At 46.2% G+C, this 17369-nt stretch overlaps 1 protein-coding gene across 13 annotated transcripts in view; it reads right to left on the reverse strand.

Annotated features, from left to right (window-relative positions):
- Positions 1–2788: 2788 nt before the first annotated feature.
- The window catches only part of FOXN3 (forkhead box N3), a 385552-nt gene continuing 370971 nt past the window's right edge, over positions 2789–17369 (reverse strand). For all 13 annotated transcript variants that reach the window (XM_087856174.1, XM_087856175.1, XM_087856173.1 and 10 more), the window contains one exon: positions 2789–9619. In XM_087856174.1, coding sequence (XP_087712300.1) covers positions 9070–9619 — 550 coding nt within the window. In that variant the 3' untranslated portion in view covers positions 2789–9069. The remainder of the gene's footprint in view (positions 9620–17369) is intronic.

The raw sequence follows: 17369 nt of genomic DNA on the forward strand, positions 1-17369 counted from the left end.
TTCTCAAATAAATTGCTGCATTTTGAAGGAAATTCAGCCATATGCTCCCTGAGTACTTTAGTGTGAAGCAGGATAACACAGTTCTCGAGTCATTAGGACACCTTCTTCAAACACGCCCAAGAACGATTGCAAATCGAGATGCCCGCTGCCAGGACATTACTGAAATGAGCTGTCCTGGGAAGGTTTATTCACACAAACCAAAGGGCAGGGTGGACATTTAATAAACTGGATTATTCACTTCTAGTTGAGTCTTTAAAAAAAATTGTCTTTCCCCAGTCCCTTGGTTTTGTATCCCAATCAATGGAAAAATGGTCACTATGTTTATACATAACACAGGGCCTTTTCATTCATAGGGCGACAGACATGAGACAGAGAAGCAGGGCGACACACATGAGCTTTCAACACAAACAAAAGCCTCCTCGTCATGCCCAGCCTCCCTCTGAAATTGCCCTCGTCTGTTCAGAACTTTCTGGAAGGGTGGTGATTTCTGAGTTCAGACACTTCATCAGGCAGAGCAGTCAAGAGGAGAGACCAGAGGAGAAATGCCACTAGCACAGCATTTACACACAGAAGGGTCCTCGGGGTCTCTGAAGTACCCGGGGAGAACTTTACTGCTCTGAGGAGTAAACTTTACAGACACTGTTGTCCGATCTTTTCGGAAAAGAACCCATTTTCAATGGTCCGGGAAGAATTTTTAAACTGCAGGGACAGCCCACAACTAGATTACCTAAAAATGAGAGGAGAGCTTGTGTATTATTTAGATATGGAAAGAACCCATCTACCCAGCAAATCATTACGTCTTCAAGGCACCGTCTAGAATCTCGTCGTGCGGCTCGAGGAACCCTTGGACATGCAGCCCCCAGCCACAAGCACAGCACCGCCTGGCAAACGCTGCAGTTAAAAACAGGGCAGGAAGGAAAGAAAGTCACTCCCAAGTGTGAGTTTTATTAGAACCTTGGAGTTCTTCTCTGCATCTATACCAAGATGCTTTTAATAAAATGAAGACACTGATCATCCTCTGTTGACCTCTTTTCAGGGAAGGAGTTGGGGTGTGAACTGAAGAGGGAGGAGGGGGCAGCCGGGTACCATCTTGAGGGCAGAGAACCCAGCTGGGGAGGCACGTGAATACATGGTAAGGAAGTGAACCCACACAGAAGCAGCTTAGAGACGCATCTGAGTGCTGTCCTTTCAAATCAGTCACCTGGCAATACTCTGAACTTGTTCCAGTAAGACTGCCCCTGCTTAACCCTCAGGGAGCTCTGCTCCAGAAAGACTGGCCCCAACCCCTTCGGGGTGCCATTTAAGCCTGAGCATCTGCCTTCCACGCCAACTCAGGGCTCCATTAGCTTGCAAGTCCCTTCAAGGCTGGCTCCACCTGTCACTGTCCCCCAGCAGTCGCTGGGAGAGAACTGCCGCTAAGCGAATGCTTCTTGAATTAAAAAAGAGAAGGGCCTCGCGAGGGTAGCATATGAATCGTTACCCAAAATAACATGCAATACCTAATAACGATGAATTTGACTTTGGGGGCAGTTTGTTCTACTGCCGTGCTAGTATTTCAATTCTTTGCTACCGGTCTCCTTTCTCACACCGAATTGCAGCCCAGAGGCCTTGCCTTTTGGTCTTCACTGCAGGTCACAACCGACTACCAGATTTTCCTCCTTCCTCTCTTCTGTGGGATGGTCAGTATGCCCTAGGTCAGATCGGCATTTTGGTGGTGTTATCATGTGGATAGGGTTCCCGGAGGTATTTGGATACTCGGTCTAACTGGGCGTCTCTTTTCGAGCCACCTCGAGGTTCACTTATGGAAAACATTCAATATGGGCTTGACCGTTACACTTGACCTTAAGCATACTCAACTTGGTCACCTACTTGATTCACCAGATTCGGCCCAAAGGACTTGCTGCTTTTCCTCCCAACCAGTTCTCCTCAAATACTGAAGGTCTGTCGTCCGGGAGGAGACACCACAGCTTTGCAGGTGATTTCTGCACTGGGAACGGAAACAGCAGCAACGCCAACATGCGGGGTCCTGGGAGACCACTTCAAGAAGTCTCGTGGGGAGGGCCTTCTAGGACGCTCGCTGGAGTAGATACGCCCCCCCTCCACCCCCCGGCCTTGCAGTAACACCTCGACCATAGGAGTTATGGCCTGAGAACCTGTAAGACACCAGTGGATGTGGGGGCCCAGCAGGACCGTGCACAGGCCAGCGCCCCCGGGGTTCCTACTGCTGCTGCTGGAATCTACAGAGCTACGTGGTAGACAGAAACGAAACCACCACAAGAGAGAACACCCTCTCTACTCCTCCAGCACGGTGCCTGGTGCCCCACGATCTATTCATTGTCTCACCACTCTTGGCCATCTAGCTCCTTGCTGGCTCTTGGGGTGTACTGCGGGGGTGACAGACTGGTGACAGATGAAATCTACAGAAGAAAGTTTAAGGGTTATAAAGTTATCACAAGAAACCCTTAGGACCTGGGACAGACTGGCCGGCCCCCCCCAAAGCAGCATTTCAGTTTACTGTTTGCCAGCTTCCAGAAGAGAGGCAGACTGTGTGAGCCATAAGCTCTAAGTTGTGTGGTGGGAGGCTTGCTGTCCAACGACTCTTTGGACCAGAGCGGAGACACGCAAGTGAGCCCAGCCTCTGGCTGGGAGTTTGTGTATTTCCAAAGGTGTGTGATTTTTTTTTTTTTTTAAACCACAAGGGATGCATGAGGATGGGTGGGTCCAGTAAGTGCGGCCAAGACCCTAAAACCGAACTGTAAAAAAAACGGCACACACACCCTAGGGCAGGTAAGAAATAGAAACGATTTTACTGCTCGGCATTGCCTACGGAGACGCGGTGCACACAATACGACGTGGCTTTGTTCTTCAATTGATGCAACTCAGTACTTTTTATTGCAACTGGAAGACAATACATCACAGAAACTTCATGGTAGGTCTGGGGGAAAGTGTTATTTACAATAAATGATGAAATAGTTTGTCTTTGGCAATATGATTACATGTGAAGAATGCGAGATGCAAGTATGGACGCCTCCAAAGCAACACCGTCAGGTCCCTAAAGTTCGGCTGATCGCACCTGCCTCCACACTGCTCCTTTAGGTGACACCAGCGCAACTGAACATCTCTCTCTCTCCTGTACGGCTCTCCCTTTCTATTCATGATATTGGCAGTTTCATACAGAAAATACAGAAAAAAAAATTGGCTTTTGAAAAATTATTACTCTAGTCAATTATCATTTGGCCACGTAGGGCTATTGGCCAGCAAAGGGCAGACGACCCTAAGCATTGATAGTAAACCTCTTGGTCTTCTGATTGCTTTATCACTGTTATTTTTTTCTTCTGTAAAACAAAAACGAAACTCAGAAATGTTACAGAATCAGAGTATAAAAAAATGTACAAGTGTATAATGCTTCCCAGACACACCCGGATCCTCCCCCCCCACCCCACATTTCACCATGGCAGTAGTGAGTGTGAATAACACAGCATGAAACTGGTTACTGAATCCGCTATGAGCTTCGATGGCCTCGACAGACATACTCAATAAATGCTTCATGTTTAAATAACTGAAATTGTGCTAAGTTTCATCTAAAAAAAGGGGGTGGGGGTTGAGGAACTCAGGCCACAGTAATGAAAGGATGAATACAATTTGTAGGTTCGACAGGCTCACCATATCGAAGTCTGTGCGAATCCGATATGGAGTATCAGTTATTTGCAAAAGGCAGGGAAGGCTGTTCTCAACTTTTGCAAATGAAATACAGTGGAAAAACACTGTTGAATATATTCCAAATAAATAGTCTTGATTTCGACGCTAACAAAACGAACAGGAAGGGTACTTGTGAGCATATCACAGTAAAGTCAGAAGTGATCTTTCACCTAGGTCTGATTTCAAAAGTAGGACAGACAGCAAAATGCAGCACCATAGACACATCGGTTTCGGCCGTTAAAAGATGGATCGTTTTGAAAATCGTATTTTCCTTCCTTAATTTTTGGTCAGTGAAGCTAGCACTTGTTTGCTGAACTGTGGAAGAATTTCAAGGTCACACGCATTATTCATGATAAAGCAACCGAGCTGACGAGTCTGTGCTTAATTCAAGAATAACCAGTAGAAGAGAGAGAAAACAAGGAGTTAGCCACCTCCGGGTGCTCTCTCGAAGGAAGAGGGGTTAACAGATGAATTCACAAAGGTAGGCGGGTCTATACAGAACACTGAATGCCATGTGTAAATCCTCATGAAACTCCAGAAACAGGAACACCACACAATGCATATACTTTGATTTACACATTCCGTTACAAAGGAAAAAAAGACACCATTACAACTTTGTAACTGTGTTAACTGCAATATAAACCAAAGTCCCGAGTTTGGCAGGTAACTAAAAGAGGGTTATCACTTAGGTTATATAGCAAAAGTGTTGATGTATATTATATATAGTAGTATAAATAATAAAAAAGTATTATTTAAATTAGATCACAGTGCTGCATTATGTGCATAACAGTGTCGGATATAGTATTGGAGGGCTGGGACCTACGACACTAAGGACTGAACTGTCAACACTGGTAAGTCACAATCAAGAGGGGACACAGAGTTCAAATGTGTTCTTTTGGTGGCAAAAATCCTGAAGATGAAAGAAAAATACTTCTCTACAGAAACATAAAAATAAATTGCAACATCTGGGCAGCTGTGATCCACCAGAAAGAAACCGAGTCCCAACCTGAATCAAGTTTAAAGGGAAAAGAGAAGTCACATTGAATTTAACCCAATCCCATATGGAAAACCCTCCCATGTAGGTCACTTGTACAGAACTCTGATTCCTTCTCCAAAAGCTCTTCGAACGAGAGGCTAAGACCCCACATGCATAGCGTGGGGGTCACTGAAACGTTGAGTTGGTAGCACTTGGTGCTGGGCAGTCCCAGTGGGTCCCAGGACCGAGCTGGGCACAAAAACCATCTGGACGGTTTTCACTCTACAGAGCTCCCAGCCTGAAGTTGTCCCTAGGGCAGGGACGCCATTCAGTGCAACGGCAGCTTCTAGAATGCCCTGTGGTAGCTACTGCAGCACCCAGCAAGGACCAGACACGCTGAAAGACTCTCCGAGAAAAATCAGCTCTTGGGAAAGCCTCTGACACATCCCTTCTTGAAGACTCAGCCCCAAGACTGAAACCTGCCGCAGTCGTCTTGGCCATCTCAATCCGCCACCTAGACGTGGGTTTGGTTCATCTGAGTTTCAAATAGACAGCTTTATTTACCAAAGAACTCTTAAACGTATATTGATTAGAGAGGGAAGGGAAGTAGGAGCTTATGGTATATAATAAGGCTGGGAAAAATCTATGATGCGGACCCTTTCCACGCAGTACTAGATAAAGATAAAAGACAATTCGAGTAGCATAAAAATAACTGTCTATGTGTATATCATTTAAGAAAAAAGAGCTACAGTCTCTTTCTCTTAAATGTGTCCGAGGGCCAACAGCAAGTAATTGTAGATGTCATGGTGCTGATGTGTTCATGGTTGTTTTCCAAAGCATCTTTAAATATTGCTATAATTCCCCGTCTTCCCCTCCCCCCCCGCCCCATGTGAGTACGTGAGATACTGGAATGACACATGAAAACGCCACTTCTCCTAGAAGGAGAAATGAAAGCAAAAACACCACACCCCTTGAACGGTGCTCAGGCGATCTGTCAGACTCATGAATACATATGCTAGTTTGGAAGCTAAAAGAACACCTGACGTTTGGGAAGTAATTCCAAGACTAAAGTGAATTACATTTGAGCAAAATATTCTTTCACAAATAGGCTTGTGCTTAAATCCTCTACTGCTCTTGGAGGAGGGAGTGAGAGAGGGTGCCTCCGCCCCTTGGCTCGGCAAGGACACGGACAACCTCATTCTGCAATGAATTCACTACAAATGGCCACATACACATCGATACTTTTTTTTTTTTTCTCAACAATCAAAATACAAAGTTAAACACAATTGAGCCATTGTTTTGGTTATGCATAATGTGTATGCCTCCAAAAACAGAAGAAAAATAGAAAAAAGTACCCTCACTAAAGTTTCCCCTAGAAGTCACCCAGCGGCTCCTACACAGGTGCTGAGGGAGACTCAGGAAAATAACACTTAGAAAGCTGCCCGATGAGGTATTTATGCAAAAAGAGTGGTTCTGGAGTTAAGAACGCACTTTTATAAGATATTTATCTATTTCTCAAAGAGATCAGAAAAGTAAATCACACACATTGCATTTTATTATTTTCTAAAAGAGGCCTTTGCTCCTTTAGAAAAATGAAATGAGGGGAGACAGCCCACTGTGGGGGTTTTGATTGGAAGAAGTCCCCACCAGAAACAGTCCTGGATGTCCGCCTCTGCCGTTTGGGAGGGAAGTCTGAACTCTATCCTGGGGAAGGGGGGTGGGGGGGGCCGAAGGGGGTGTCTTCCGGGCTTGGTCAGGCGACAACACACATCACAGTGTTGCTCAGGCTCCGCCGCTGAGATATCTGGGCAGGTGGAGGGGACGGAGCACCTCAGTAACACATCCTTTCCCCATCTACACCCAGGACAAATAGACTGGAAGTGTTCAGTTTCAGGTCCTGAACTTGACCTGTCATATGGGCGTAGACTTTTTTTTTTTCAGGTTCTCTTATCAGCAACCCAGAGGAAGCAAAGCGCAGGGTCTGCGCCAGTTCATTCTGTCCTGGCTGCCGCCAGCCGCTGGGCTCCACGATGGCCCGCGACCGTCCTGTCCTTAAATTAAGATCACCGTCTCCCCAGTGCCCTCGCTCTCCCTCACCACCACATCCTGGGCCCCGGTAGTGGGTGTTCCTGTTTGTGTTTTAAAATTCCCCTCCGTGTGGGTGGAAAATCATATTCTTTCAGAGATTGCTCTCTGGATCTCCCAAGATAATTTCTTTGAGGCAAAGATATCAGAGTTTCTGGTCTGCGTGACATCGTCCGGTTGTCTAAATTCGGCTCTCATCATCTAGGTGGGCTTAATTCCAGGTTGGTTCCTGTGCTCAGGTGGCAGAGGTGGCCGGCCCCTCCTTCCCACTGTGAGATGGCGTCACAGGAAAACCGTCTGGGGCTGGTCCTTCCAACACCCGTGTCACTTCCTCCTTCCCGTGTACCCTAACTCACACCCTCATCCAATAAGGCCCATTAGCGTGCTTCCCCTTCTTCTGGCGAATTTGCATAATTATTCACTGCCTTTTTGCTAGAACCAAATCACGGTAATGGTTTTCTCAAGTCAGCGTCCCATAATTCTCTTGATTCTATCATACACACTCACTACTAAGTTTGCCCTCAAATTATTGCGTCATGGTAAACATGTACAGACAAAGAGAAAGGACACACTTTTCAACAGAGAACCAGGGGGTCGGGGGCTGAAGTGCAGACAAGGCAGTACAGAGCTCCACCATCCAGGCCCTACCAGAACATGAAGATATTTTATATTGCAGAGTAAGATTCCCCAACAGTCAGAATTTGTCCCTGAAGAAGGTTAAACCTTAAACACCTGCTTCAAAAAACCAAAACAAAATAATTGGGAAAAAAAAAAAACAACAACAGAAAAAAAGAAAGAAAGGAAAAAAAAAAAAAAGAGAAATCCAAAAGAAACTCTAAGCCTAAGGGCTTAAAAATTAGAGGCATAGCCTTTTCTCTATTTTCTATATTTATATGAAAATAATTCATGCTTCATGCTAAATACATTATTTACCTTACAAGAACTTTGTTATTTTTGAATAAAAAAAAGTTTGTGTTTTGTGATTTTTTTTTCTTTTTTTTTCTTTTCTTTTTTCAAAGGAATCCATGCACTGTGGATCAGAAATTTCTGCTGGCTACACTGGCTGAATGTGGAAATCACTGATTTTGCGAAGATGAGTCCTGACTGACATTAATTGCAAACTCCATTTTGAGGGCAGTATAGGAGTTTTTTGTTTTGTTTTTGCCATGTTTTTACTTTGTCCATCAATGTGCCTTTTATCTTTGAAAAACACACCACAATACTAATGGCAGGTTCTGTAGCTTTTCGTTTTTTCACTCGAATCAAATAGTTTTGACAGACAGACAAAGATCTACCATTATTTTCTTCCTTAACAGCTATTGTAATTTCCTGGAGTTGATTTTCACTTGGGCAGTTAAGAAGACATAGCTTATTTTCTGCATCAGTTCTTTCTCTCTTTCTCTCTCTCTCTCTCTCTCTCTCGTGTGTGTGTGTGTGTGTGTGTGTGTGTGTGTGTGCAGGGCCAACCTTCAGGCTTATGGCTTGTGGAACATTCTCTTAATTTAATACAGAACAAAATTCAATGATGAGCAACATCACTAAAAACTGACCCAGTTTCTTCTCATGAATGAGTCACTGACACCTGGTGTAAGAGGAGTGGTCCAGTGTGTCCATCTCCTAAGATGCTACTGGGCTTCACAGCGAAGAAGCACAAAGGACTGGAGACAGCCCCCCTCTGTCCACCCGCCCCTGCACACTTCAGGGCAATGAAACCCACGGCAAGGCCAAGGGTTCTCCTGGTGCAGCTGGATGCCCTGTGCTACGAGCCTGGGTCTGCTCCCAGGGGACCAGGGTTCTTCCTTGTCCCAGTCGCCTTACACCCATTCACTCAGCGACCCCAACTGGGTGTGGCCACCCTGACCTTTCAAACCTAAGGGTTGGGCCTGATCGATGATTACTTTGCCCACGTGCCTTCTAGGTGCCGAATGTGTGTTCCCGTGGCTTGATCGTTGGCATCCCTGCGGATTCAGCCACGTGTTTCTGACAAAAGCTGGAGGAAGCAATGGTAATTTTGGCTTTTTCGGTTTTGTCTTCAGATAATGAAAAGCTTTTGTAAAACAGCTGAGTGTCAATATGAGTTCTATGGCTTCAATCTCCTTTAAAAATAAAATTCTTAAGGGTCCAAAACAAAGGAGGGGCAAATTAAAAAAAAAAAAGGAAAGAAAAGAAACCAAACAAAAAAAAAAAAAAAAGAAAGAAAGAAAAAGAAAAAAAATACTAAATTGCTGATATTGCCACAAATCATTAGAAATCTCCTGACATGCTAAAACCGAATGGCCGAAAGTTCAAAACAAATCAGTGACTTGTTTTTAATTTTTTGTGGTTTCCTTTTGCTCTTTCTGCCCCTTTGCCGTCCGATTGGTGATGTTATTCAAACAGGACCGAATCCCTGCCAAGTGCAGGAGTGAGCCCGCCGCCTCTTTCATCTCCTCGTCGTCGCTCTCGGGGGGCTTCTCCGTGCGTCTCTTTTTGAGGGGCAGCGTGTCGCTGGGCACCTTCCGGGCCTTGGCGAAGTGCTGGCGCTTCTTGTGCTGGGCCGCGTAGCCGCTGTCCCCCAGGGCCTCCTTGGCCTCCTTGGGGCTGTGTTTGCGGTCGTCCTCCTCCGTCTCGCTGTGGCTCTCGTGGCTCTGGAAGCTGCCCTCACTGCCCTCGCTGCCCTCCTGGCTCCCCTTGGTGGCGAACTCGTAGTGGTCGTCAGCCGAGGAGGAGGAGAGCGAGTCGCTGGCCGGCGAGGTGCTCCTGGCGTTGGAGGACTTGGCGCTGCTGTAGTTGTGGTCCTCCTTGGGGTCGCCGCTGACCACCGGGGAGCCGCACGACGGCTCGCTCTCAGTCCGCAGCCGGCAGCCGCCCAGGCCGTTCCTGCGGACAGGGCGGCGGGGAGGGGACACAGACAGGACACAGGTTAGCCCCCCGCGGTCGCGCCCGCCCCCCTGCCCCGCAGCCCAGCGCTCCGCCTGCCTGGGACCCGCAGGCGGCCCTGCTCTGCAGACAGCGTCCCAGATCCCGACCCCTGTCCTCCTTGCTCATCCCCCCTCGCTCGCGTTTTCACTCCATCTGGGCAGAGACGGCAAACCACACTCTTTCGCAGTGACAGCAGTGGGAGGTCGTCTCTTAAACTAGAAAGATCAAGCCGCGCTTGGTGTTGCAAGCCCGCCAACCCCAGGGAGGGGGCCCCAGCAGGCGACGCTGGCTGGGTCCTTTGGGGGGGGGGGACGAGCCCGCTTTCTTCCAGAGCTGCTGCGATATTAGGAGCCTTTGGTCAGGAGACGAAACCCAAGGTTCAGCCGAAAGGGATACCTGCCATGTAGTGACAGCTACTCCCTCGCGCCTTCCGCGCCTTCCCTGCCTCCCTCGTTCATCTGCAAATATCGACTGAACACCTCATATAAATGCAGGGCCTTAGGGAGGGTCCCGAGGAGGCATCGCCCTGGGATCAGACACAGACACTGTCGCAAAGACGCTTGCAGTCGAACAGAGAAGCAAGTCGTGGCTACATCACAGGTGAGAGCAGTAAGCTACCGCCTACTGACCTACCACGTGCCGGACGCCACGCACCACCTGCAAGGATGGTTGTATTGGACTCTCTAAAGCGGGTACAGACACCTCTATTTTACTGATGTCGGAAGAAGGGTCTGGAAAGCCACACAGCTAATATGTAGCAGAGATGGATCGAAGACCAAAGTCTGATTCTCAAGGTGGGCTGTTTTTCTTTCTTTCTTTTTTCTTTTTTTTTTTTTTTTTTAAAGATTTTATTTATTTATTTGACACAGAGAGAGACAGCCAGCGAGAGAGGGAACATAAGCAGGGGGAGGGGGAGAGGAAGAGGCAGGCTCCCAGAGGAGAAGCCTGATGTGGGGCTTGATCCCAGGACCCTGGGATCACGCCCTGAGCCGAGGGCAGATGCTTAATGACTGAGCCACCCAGGCGCCCCAAGGTGGGCTGTTTTTCTGATTTCCTTACAGCTAGGTCCCTTCCATACACTCCCATCAGGACCCGACAGCACTTACCCTAACATGGATTATTGTCTCATGTCTTTACATCTGAGTGACGAATGGAACTCCCTGTGCTTCCATGCTGGCAAAGAGAAGGGTAGTGCACCCACTTCGTTGTGGGGCTGAGAATGGGAGGGAATACCCATCCACAGGGACCAGTGCCTGGCCTAAGGGTGGGGACTGTGATGTTCATTCCTGCTTAGGCCACACATTTCCCAGGGTGGGCACTGATTCTGAATGGACGGCAGCTGTATTTCTGATAGTGTCCAGGACACACCAGGTGTTCAGAAGAGGCGCCGATCAGAGATGAATACACACAGGAAGAAAGGGTTACTTCCAGCTGGAGGGGACAGATGGAGGGCAAGGAAAAGGCCTGTGGAAGACATGGCATCTGACCTTGGACTTGAGGACTGAAGGTTTTGGGCAGAGGAGGAGAGGTGTTCTGCTGCACCGTGCTGGCCCCGTGTCCTGTAAGCCCACCCACCCGATGATGCACTTCTAGGAGGTCTGGGGCACATGGGCACACTTTTCCTTCCTTCTTTCCTACACACCCCCAGCTGTACACACTCCTACCATGGTCCCTCCACAGACAGCACTTGCCACCATCTTTTCGAGCTGTGCGATGCCTTGTTCAGTGTCTGTGTGCTTCCCATTGGAGCGTTAGCTCCACAAGACAGGGCCCAGTCATGCCATGTCCCTGGCGCCAGGCGCACAAGACACACTGAGCGAGTGTGGGAGCAGATGGAACTGTGTGGCAGAGCGTGTGAGGTCTGGGAGGATACTGGGGGTCTCCCCCAACGTGCCTTACTGGGACACTCCCCGAACATACGGCACCTGTAGAAAGCCTACAGGGTTGGGCCCAGCAAGATCCTGGTGCAGCCCAGGGAGAAAGTAAAGGGGAACGAGAGTCCCTGGCGTCCACGGCGTGGCAGCGAATGAAGCCAAGGAGTATCCCTCCTGGTGCTCCAGGGCCTGTGGTGGGTGCTCTGCTAAATACGAGTGCAGGTGAGAAATCCCACTGGAACGTGCGCTCGCAAAGTGTGCGAGGGCCATTATCCAAGCTCGACCTTTGCTACGTGCCTGGAGATCATCAACACCAACCCCAGCAACGACAACGCTACACAAAGACAATTCATTTGCACAATGGAGTCCTAGCGGTCTCCAGAAGGGCTCAGACCGCGTCCTGTACTCTGCGATCCCGAATCCATACCACCTCTGCCCAGCCCTTCTAGAAAGAGCTTGGCTCTCAAGACCGACAGCCTTCTGTTCACAGTCCAGTCTTGCTTATTAGTGACCTGCAGTGGGCTCATCTCCCTTACAGGGCGGGGTGATGACGCAATGAGAAGTTCTAAGTGCAGACGATGGTTCTTAGCGGTGCTTGAGAATTCTGCCTTGGTTTCCTCTGTTGTCATCAGACGGCTCACCGCTGCTTCCTGCTGCTGTGACATGTTTACCTGAGCACTCCTGTTTTCTTTCTGTTCTAGGTCGGGAGGCTTATGGGGACACGGCAAAAAGGAAGAGGAAAGAGGACCGGAGAGAGGAATTCTTCACGGGCTTGCCTGTAAACACAGCCCCTGAGCTTTGCGGAACGGCCCCTGCAATATCTGTTTTCTGCAGACTTCCTGTTTCTTGGCTCTGTCTTGGCGGCGTAGAAGTGGCTAGGAAAGGATTACTTTGAGGTGCTTCCAAATATGAAACTCGATAAATGTAACTAATTGCACAGGCAGCTATTAATAGTTATTAAACAAAGAAACTGAAAGTCTCAGATAATGGTTCTCTTGATCTTTGCTGCTTGAGGTAACTGCTGTAAAATCCAAAATAATTGGTCTACCGAACTAGCCTGAAAGAGCCTCAGAGCGCAGCCCGCGACACTTGGGTAAGTACACTGGGCTATGGCTGGCTTTTAGAAAATCAATTTCATTCTGAATCCGCATTTGTTAACAACATGGGGCTTATAATTCACTTCACCACCACAGTTCGGCAGAACAGGATACCTCGGAACATACAGAAAAAGAGGGGAGAGGGGCAGAGAATCATGGGAGCGAGAGCATGAAATAAAGCAAGGACTACCAAAAGCGAATTCTTAGTGAATCTAGGTGAAAGGCATATGGTGTTCATCGTGCATTTCTTTCTTCTTTCCCATGGGTTAAGACATTTTTTTGAGTAAAAAGTTTGGAATAGGCGGTGGGAGATATATGCTAGAATGACAGCAATGACAGAACATTCTAGTTCCAGACTATTACAAGAGGAAAGGTTCTGGGCCTGAGAACTTGCCTTTCTTACAGGAGATAAACAAGCATGAGAGAAGTACTAAAGACACACTACAGTCAGATGGAGAATAGAAGAGAAAGTCATTTCTACCGCCCATGAATTTAATGTTCTCTTGGGCGAGGTCTCTGGTACCACCTGGAATGATGCTGCACGCCGACAGTGACCCCATAATCCACACACTGGAACACTGGCCTAACTCAACCAACCGTTTTGCAGATTAAACAGAAACTAAATAAGTCCTGTGACTGGTCCACGGGGCCCTGGCTAGTTCTCAAAGAGAGCTCAAGCAGGAATTTGAAATAGCTTTCTGTCTCTCGCGGGTAAGGAAACCAATACACCCATTGACCATATTTCTGGATAAAAACAGGTATACAGACGTTAAGTTCAGGGAGCAGGAATTAAAATATAAATGTGTCTCTCTCAGCGGATAAAATTAACTTTCCCTGAGATTGTAGCACGGGTGCATATCCATAAATTACACACAAACTCAGCAGGGAGTGACAAGCGTCTTCAATTATGAATAACTTGATGCGATGTTGTTCATGGCGGCACAAACCAGCTGTACGGACTTGGTAAACCCTCCAGCCGCCAGGGGTTGTCATTACGGGACGCCACACACTTAGAAGAAGGAACCAGTCATCCCGAACATGTTGGAAGGTAAGTATCTAACCACCTCTTCAAAAATCATTCATTGAAATGAACATGTGATACATGAGAAATGCCTGCCATTTTTCGGACGTAGCTGAACTTAGAGTAGCACCACTCGCAGCGATCATGTTAATCTCAAAACCCTGGCATTCATTCTCCCGGCAAACTGATGGGAAATAGCTAACATAAAAGGTGAGAAATCACATTAGTTCAGGCCAAGAATGAGCAACGCTTGCAACCAACAAGTCCAAGTACGGCTTCTAATGAGGCATGGGCATTTTGCGGTCTCCTCTCTAGGTTCATTATTGGTCCAACCACACGTATCACCTCCACCTTGCACCTGGGCCCAAGGGATTTCTCTGGAACCGATGGTTTTAAACCTGGAGACTATCATTCAGGGTGAAGTTGTCCTCAAGGGACTGACTTGAGAACTCTGGACTTTGGTCAAGTGAGCAGTTAATGGGATTGTGAATCAGGGCTGGAGCTGGAGCTGGTGCAGTGCTTCTGTCTAAAACCAAACATGGGTAGAAAGACATGGAAGAGAAGAGATGGCCTGGGGCTTTCACTTTCAGCTGGGAGGCAGAGAAAACATCTGGAAGGCACTCTTCTGACTATTACACAAAAGATCCTGGACGAAGTACAGCGACACGGTTTTAAGTCACTGCTGGCTTCACTGGGAAATAAGGGGACTCTTAGAAACCCATGCAAACACACGTGTACCACGAGAATGTCACACACACACAAACACAAGGTTAAAAAATAAAGGGACAAAATCTGAAATGCGAGCAGTAGACAACCAAGAAAGCCAGGGTTTCCCCAGAGCAGATGCCTGCTCTAGCACTGGGACAAGGGACCGAACTTATCGTGATGGGGACAGAGCGGCAGAAGATTGATTCTGGCGGCTCCTGTGGCTCCTTGAAAGGGATTAAGGTGGTCTCAGGTGTACTGGTCCCTAGGTACCCAGCATAAGTTCGGAAAGCAAATCCTCCCTTAAAGAACACAATCTGAATTCAGCCATCAGGATTCCCACATACTAAGGTTAAGCAAATATTCAAGTAGAAAGCTCATAACCTCAAATCACCAAACATACCAGCAAGCAGGCCACTAGAAATGTATAAATGTAAAAATGTCATGTAAATGAAAAAGCTAAGATGTCTGAATGAGGATACTCTCAATAAGGTCCTAGGGAAAAGGAACTTGCCCGTCACAGGCAGACAATGGGGATAAAAGCCAGCCTTAACCTCAGCTCCAGATGGGATGCAAAATAAGAAAAACCTCCCCTGAGATTTTTTTTTTTTTAAGATTTTATTTATTTGACAGAGATAGAGACAGCCAGCGAGAGGGAACACAAGCAGGGGAATGGGAGAGGAAGAAGCAGGCTCCTAGCAGAGGAGCCTGATGTGGGGCTCGATCCCATAGTGCCGGGATCATGCCCTGAGCCGAAGGCAGACGCTTAACCGCTGTGCCACCCAGGCGCCCCCCCGCCTCCGAGATTTTTTTAACCATAAGCCTTGAGTCTTGTGGGTATGAGGCCAGAATTCTGTGTGGACCCAAAGACCTCGAACTAACTTTAAAGTGCCCAGTGGTGCCTACTAGAAGAAAATACAAACCCTTTCTGGAAGAACATTCTTTAATCTCAGGCCACGAAGAATTCCCACAGATAAGACTTCAAAGAACACAGGTTCATAATAAAAAAAAAAAAATTAAACACAAAAGAAATAAGCCGCCATAAGCCAAAGACAACAGAAAAAACCAACTATAGAATCTGAACTGTAAAGCTGGCAAATATTGAAGTAAGTAGGTGCATGATGTCAAGCATGTGCACAGAAATAAAAGAGGGAATCGAAAAGTATCAAAAAGGAAGAACAGATTATGAAATCCAAGTAGACAGATTTTGGAAAGCATCAGATTTGCTTGAGATGAAAAAAGTATAATCCTTGAAATTAACCTCAATGAAGCTGAAAGAGAAAAATTAGGAAAAAAAAAGAGCAGTGAATTGGAAGATGGATCTGAAGAGACTATAGTCTCTGTAAACAGAAATATGGAAGAAGACTGGGCAATATGGAATATGTAAGAAGACCCAATGTAAATCCAACTGGAGTTTCAGAATGAAACAGAACATGGGGGAGAACCCAACACCTGAGGAGAAAATGGGCTGAGAATTTTCTCATTTTGATGAACAGTACCAATCTTCAGATTCAACAGACAAATCCCACAGAAGATAAATAAAAAGAAATGCGTATCTGGACACATCATAGTCGAACCGCAGATATTAAAAAAAAAAAAAAAAAAAAAGAGAAGATTTAAAAGTAGCAGATCACCTGAAGAGGACTATCAGTGGGGAGCCGGGGCGGCTCAGTCAGCTGAGTGTCTGGCTCTTGATTTTGGCTCAGGCTGTGATCGCAGGGTCCTGGGATCAAGCCCTGCAGTGGGACTGAGCCCTGGAAGCGGGCTCTGTGCTCAGCGGGGAGTCTGCTCGGATTTTCTCTCTCCCTCTGTCCCTCCCCCAACGCATGTGCTCTCTCTTTGTAAAATAATAAAAATAAATAATCTTAAAAAAAAATAAAGAGGAGTATCAGTTAAGATAAAACAAGCAAAACAGATGAAAGTGGAAAAATATTCTTGAAGTAAGAGAGGAAGGAAAAAACAGTGAAACTAGAACTGTCTACAGAGTAACACTATCTTCTAAGAATGAAGGCAAAATAAATATGTTTTCAGACAAGAAGTCGTTAGGGCTTTAACTAAAAGCAGATACTCACTGTAAGGAACTTTTTAAGAATTTATTTCAGGAAAAAAAGAAAATGATTAAAAAAGAAAGGTCTGAGATGCGAGAAGAAACAATAAGCAAAGAAAATGTAATCAAGTATTGACTGAACAGCACAATGACGATAATGACTAAGTGACTTAAAAAAACAACAACAAAAAAAACTGAAATAGAACCAAAGTCCCGGACAAATGAAACACCTCATTGGGAGGCAGAGAGAATAGCAGCTAAAGCATTCCAAGGGCCTTGTATTGATCAGGAGGTTAAAAGTATTGATTAACTTCAAACATTTTAAAATATTCATGTTCCAAGTTCTGGGATCGACACTAAAAGAAGAGAAACAAAATGTGTAACTTCTAAACCATTAGAAGGAAAAAAAAAGAGGAATGGGAGACTCTTGATCAATTTAAAATAATGCAAGAAAGCAAAAGAATCTGGAGATAGCAGGGCAAACAAATATAAAATAAAATGGTAGAAATAAATCCAAGTATGTTATTAAAAAGGGGCGAAAAATCTTCACTGAACAGTAAAGATCATTAACACAGATTACAAAAAAAAAAGCTTTTTGTTTCCAAGAGAAAAACCTGAAACACAAAGACAAAAAAAGTTTAAAAGTAAAAGGATGGAAAACCTTGTCTCATGCCATGCTGGTGTAGCTATATTAAAACCAGAGAAAACAGATTTTTAAGGCAAAAATCATTACTACAGATAAAGAGAGTCATTAAACATTCATAAAGGTTCAATTTACCAGGAAGATACAACAGTTCCAGACACGGACACCTCCACTAAGACAGCTTCAAAATACATACACCCCAAATTGAAAGAGCTACAAGGAGAAACGGTCAAATCCACATTGTAATGGGAAATTTTAATACATCATTCTCAGTATTCAACTTATCAAGTGCGCGCGCTCTCTCTCTCTCTCTCTCACACA

Source organism: Ursus americanus, chromosome 26 (genome assembly GCF_024610735.1).
Source record: "Ursus americanus isolate L20-20 chromosome 26, mUrsAme1.1.p, whole genome shotgun sequence".
NCBI lineage: Eukaryota > Metazoa > Chordata > Mammalia > Carnivora > Ursidae > Ursus > Ursus americanus.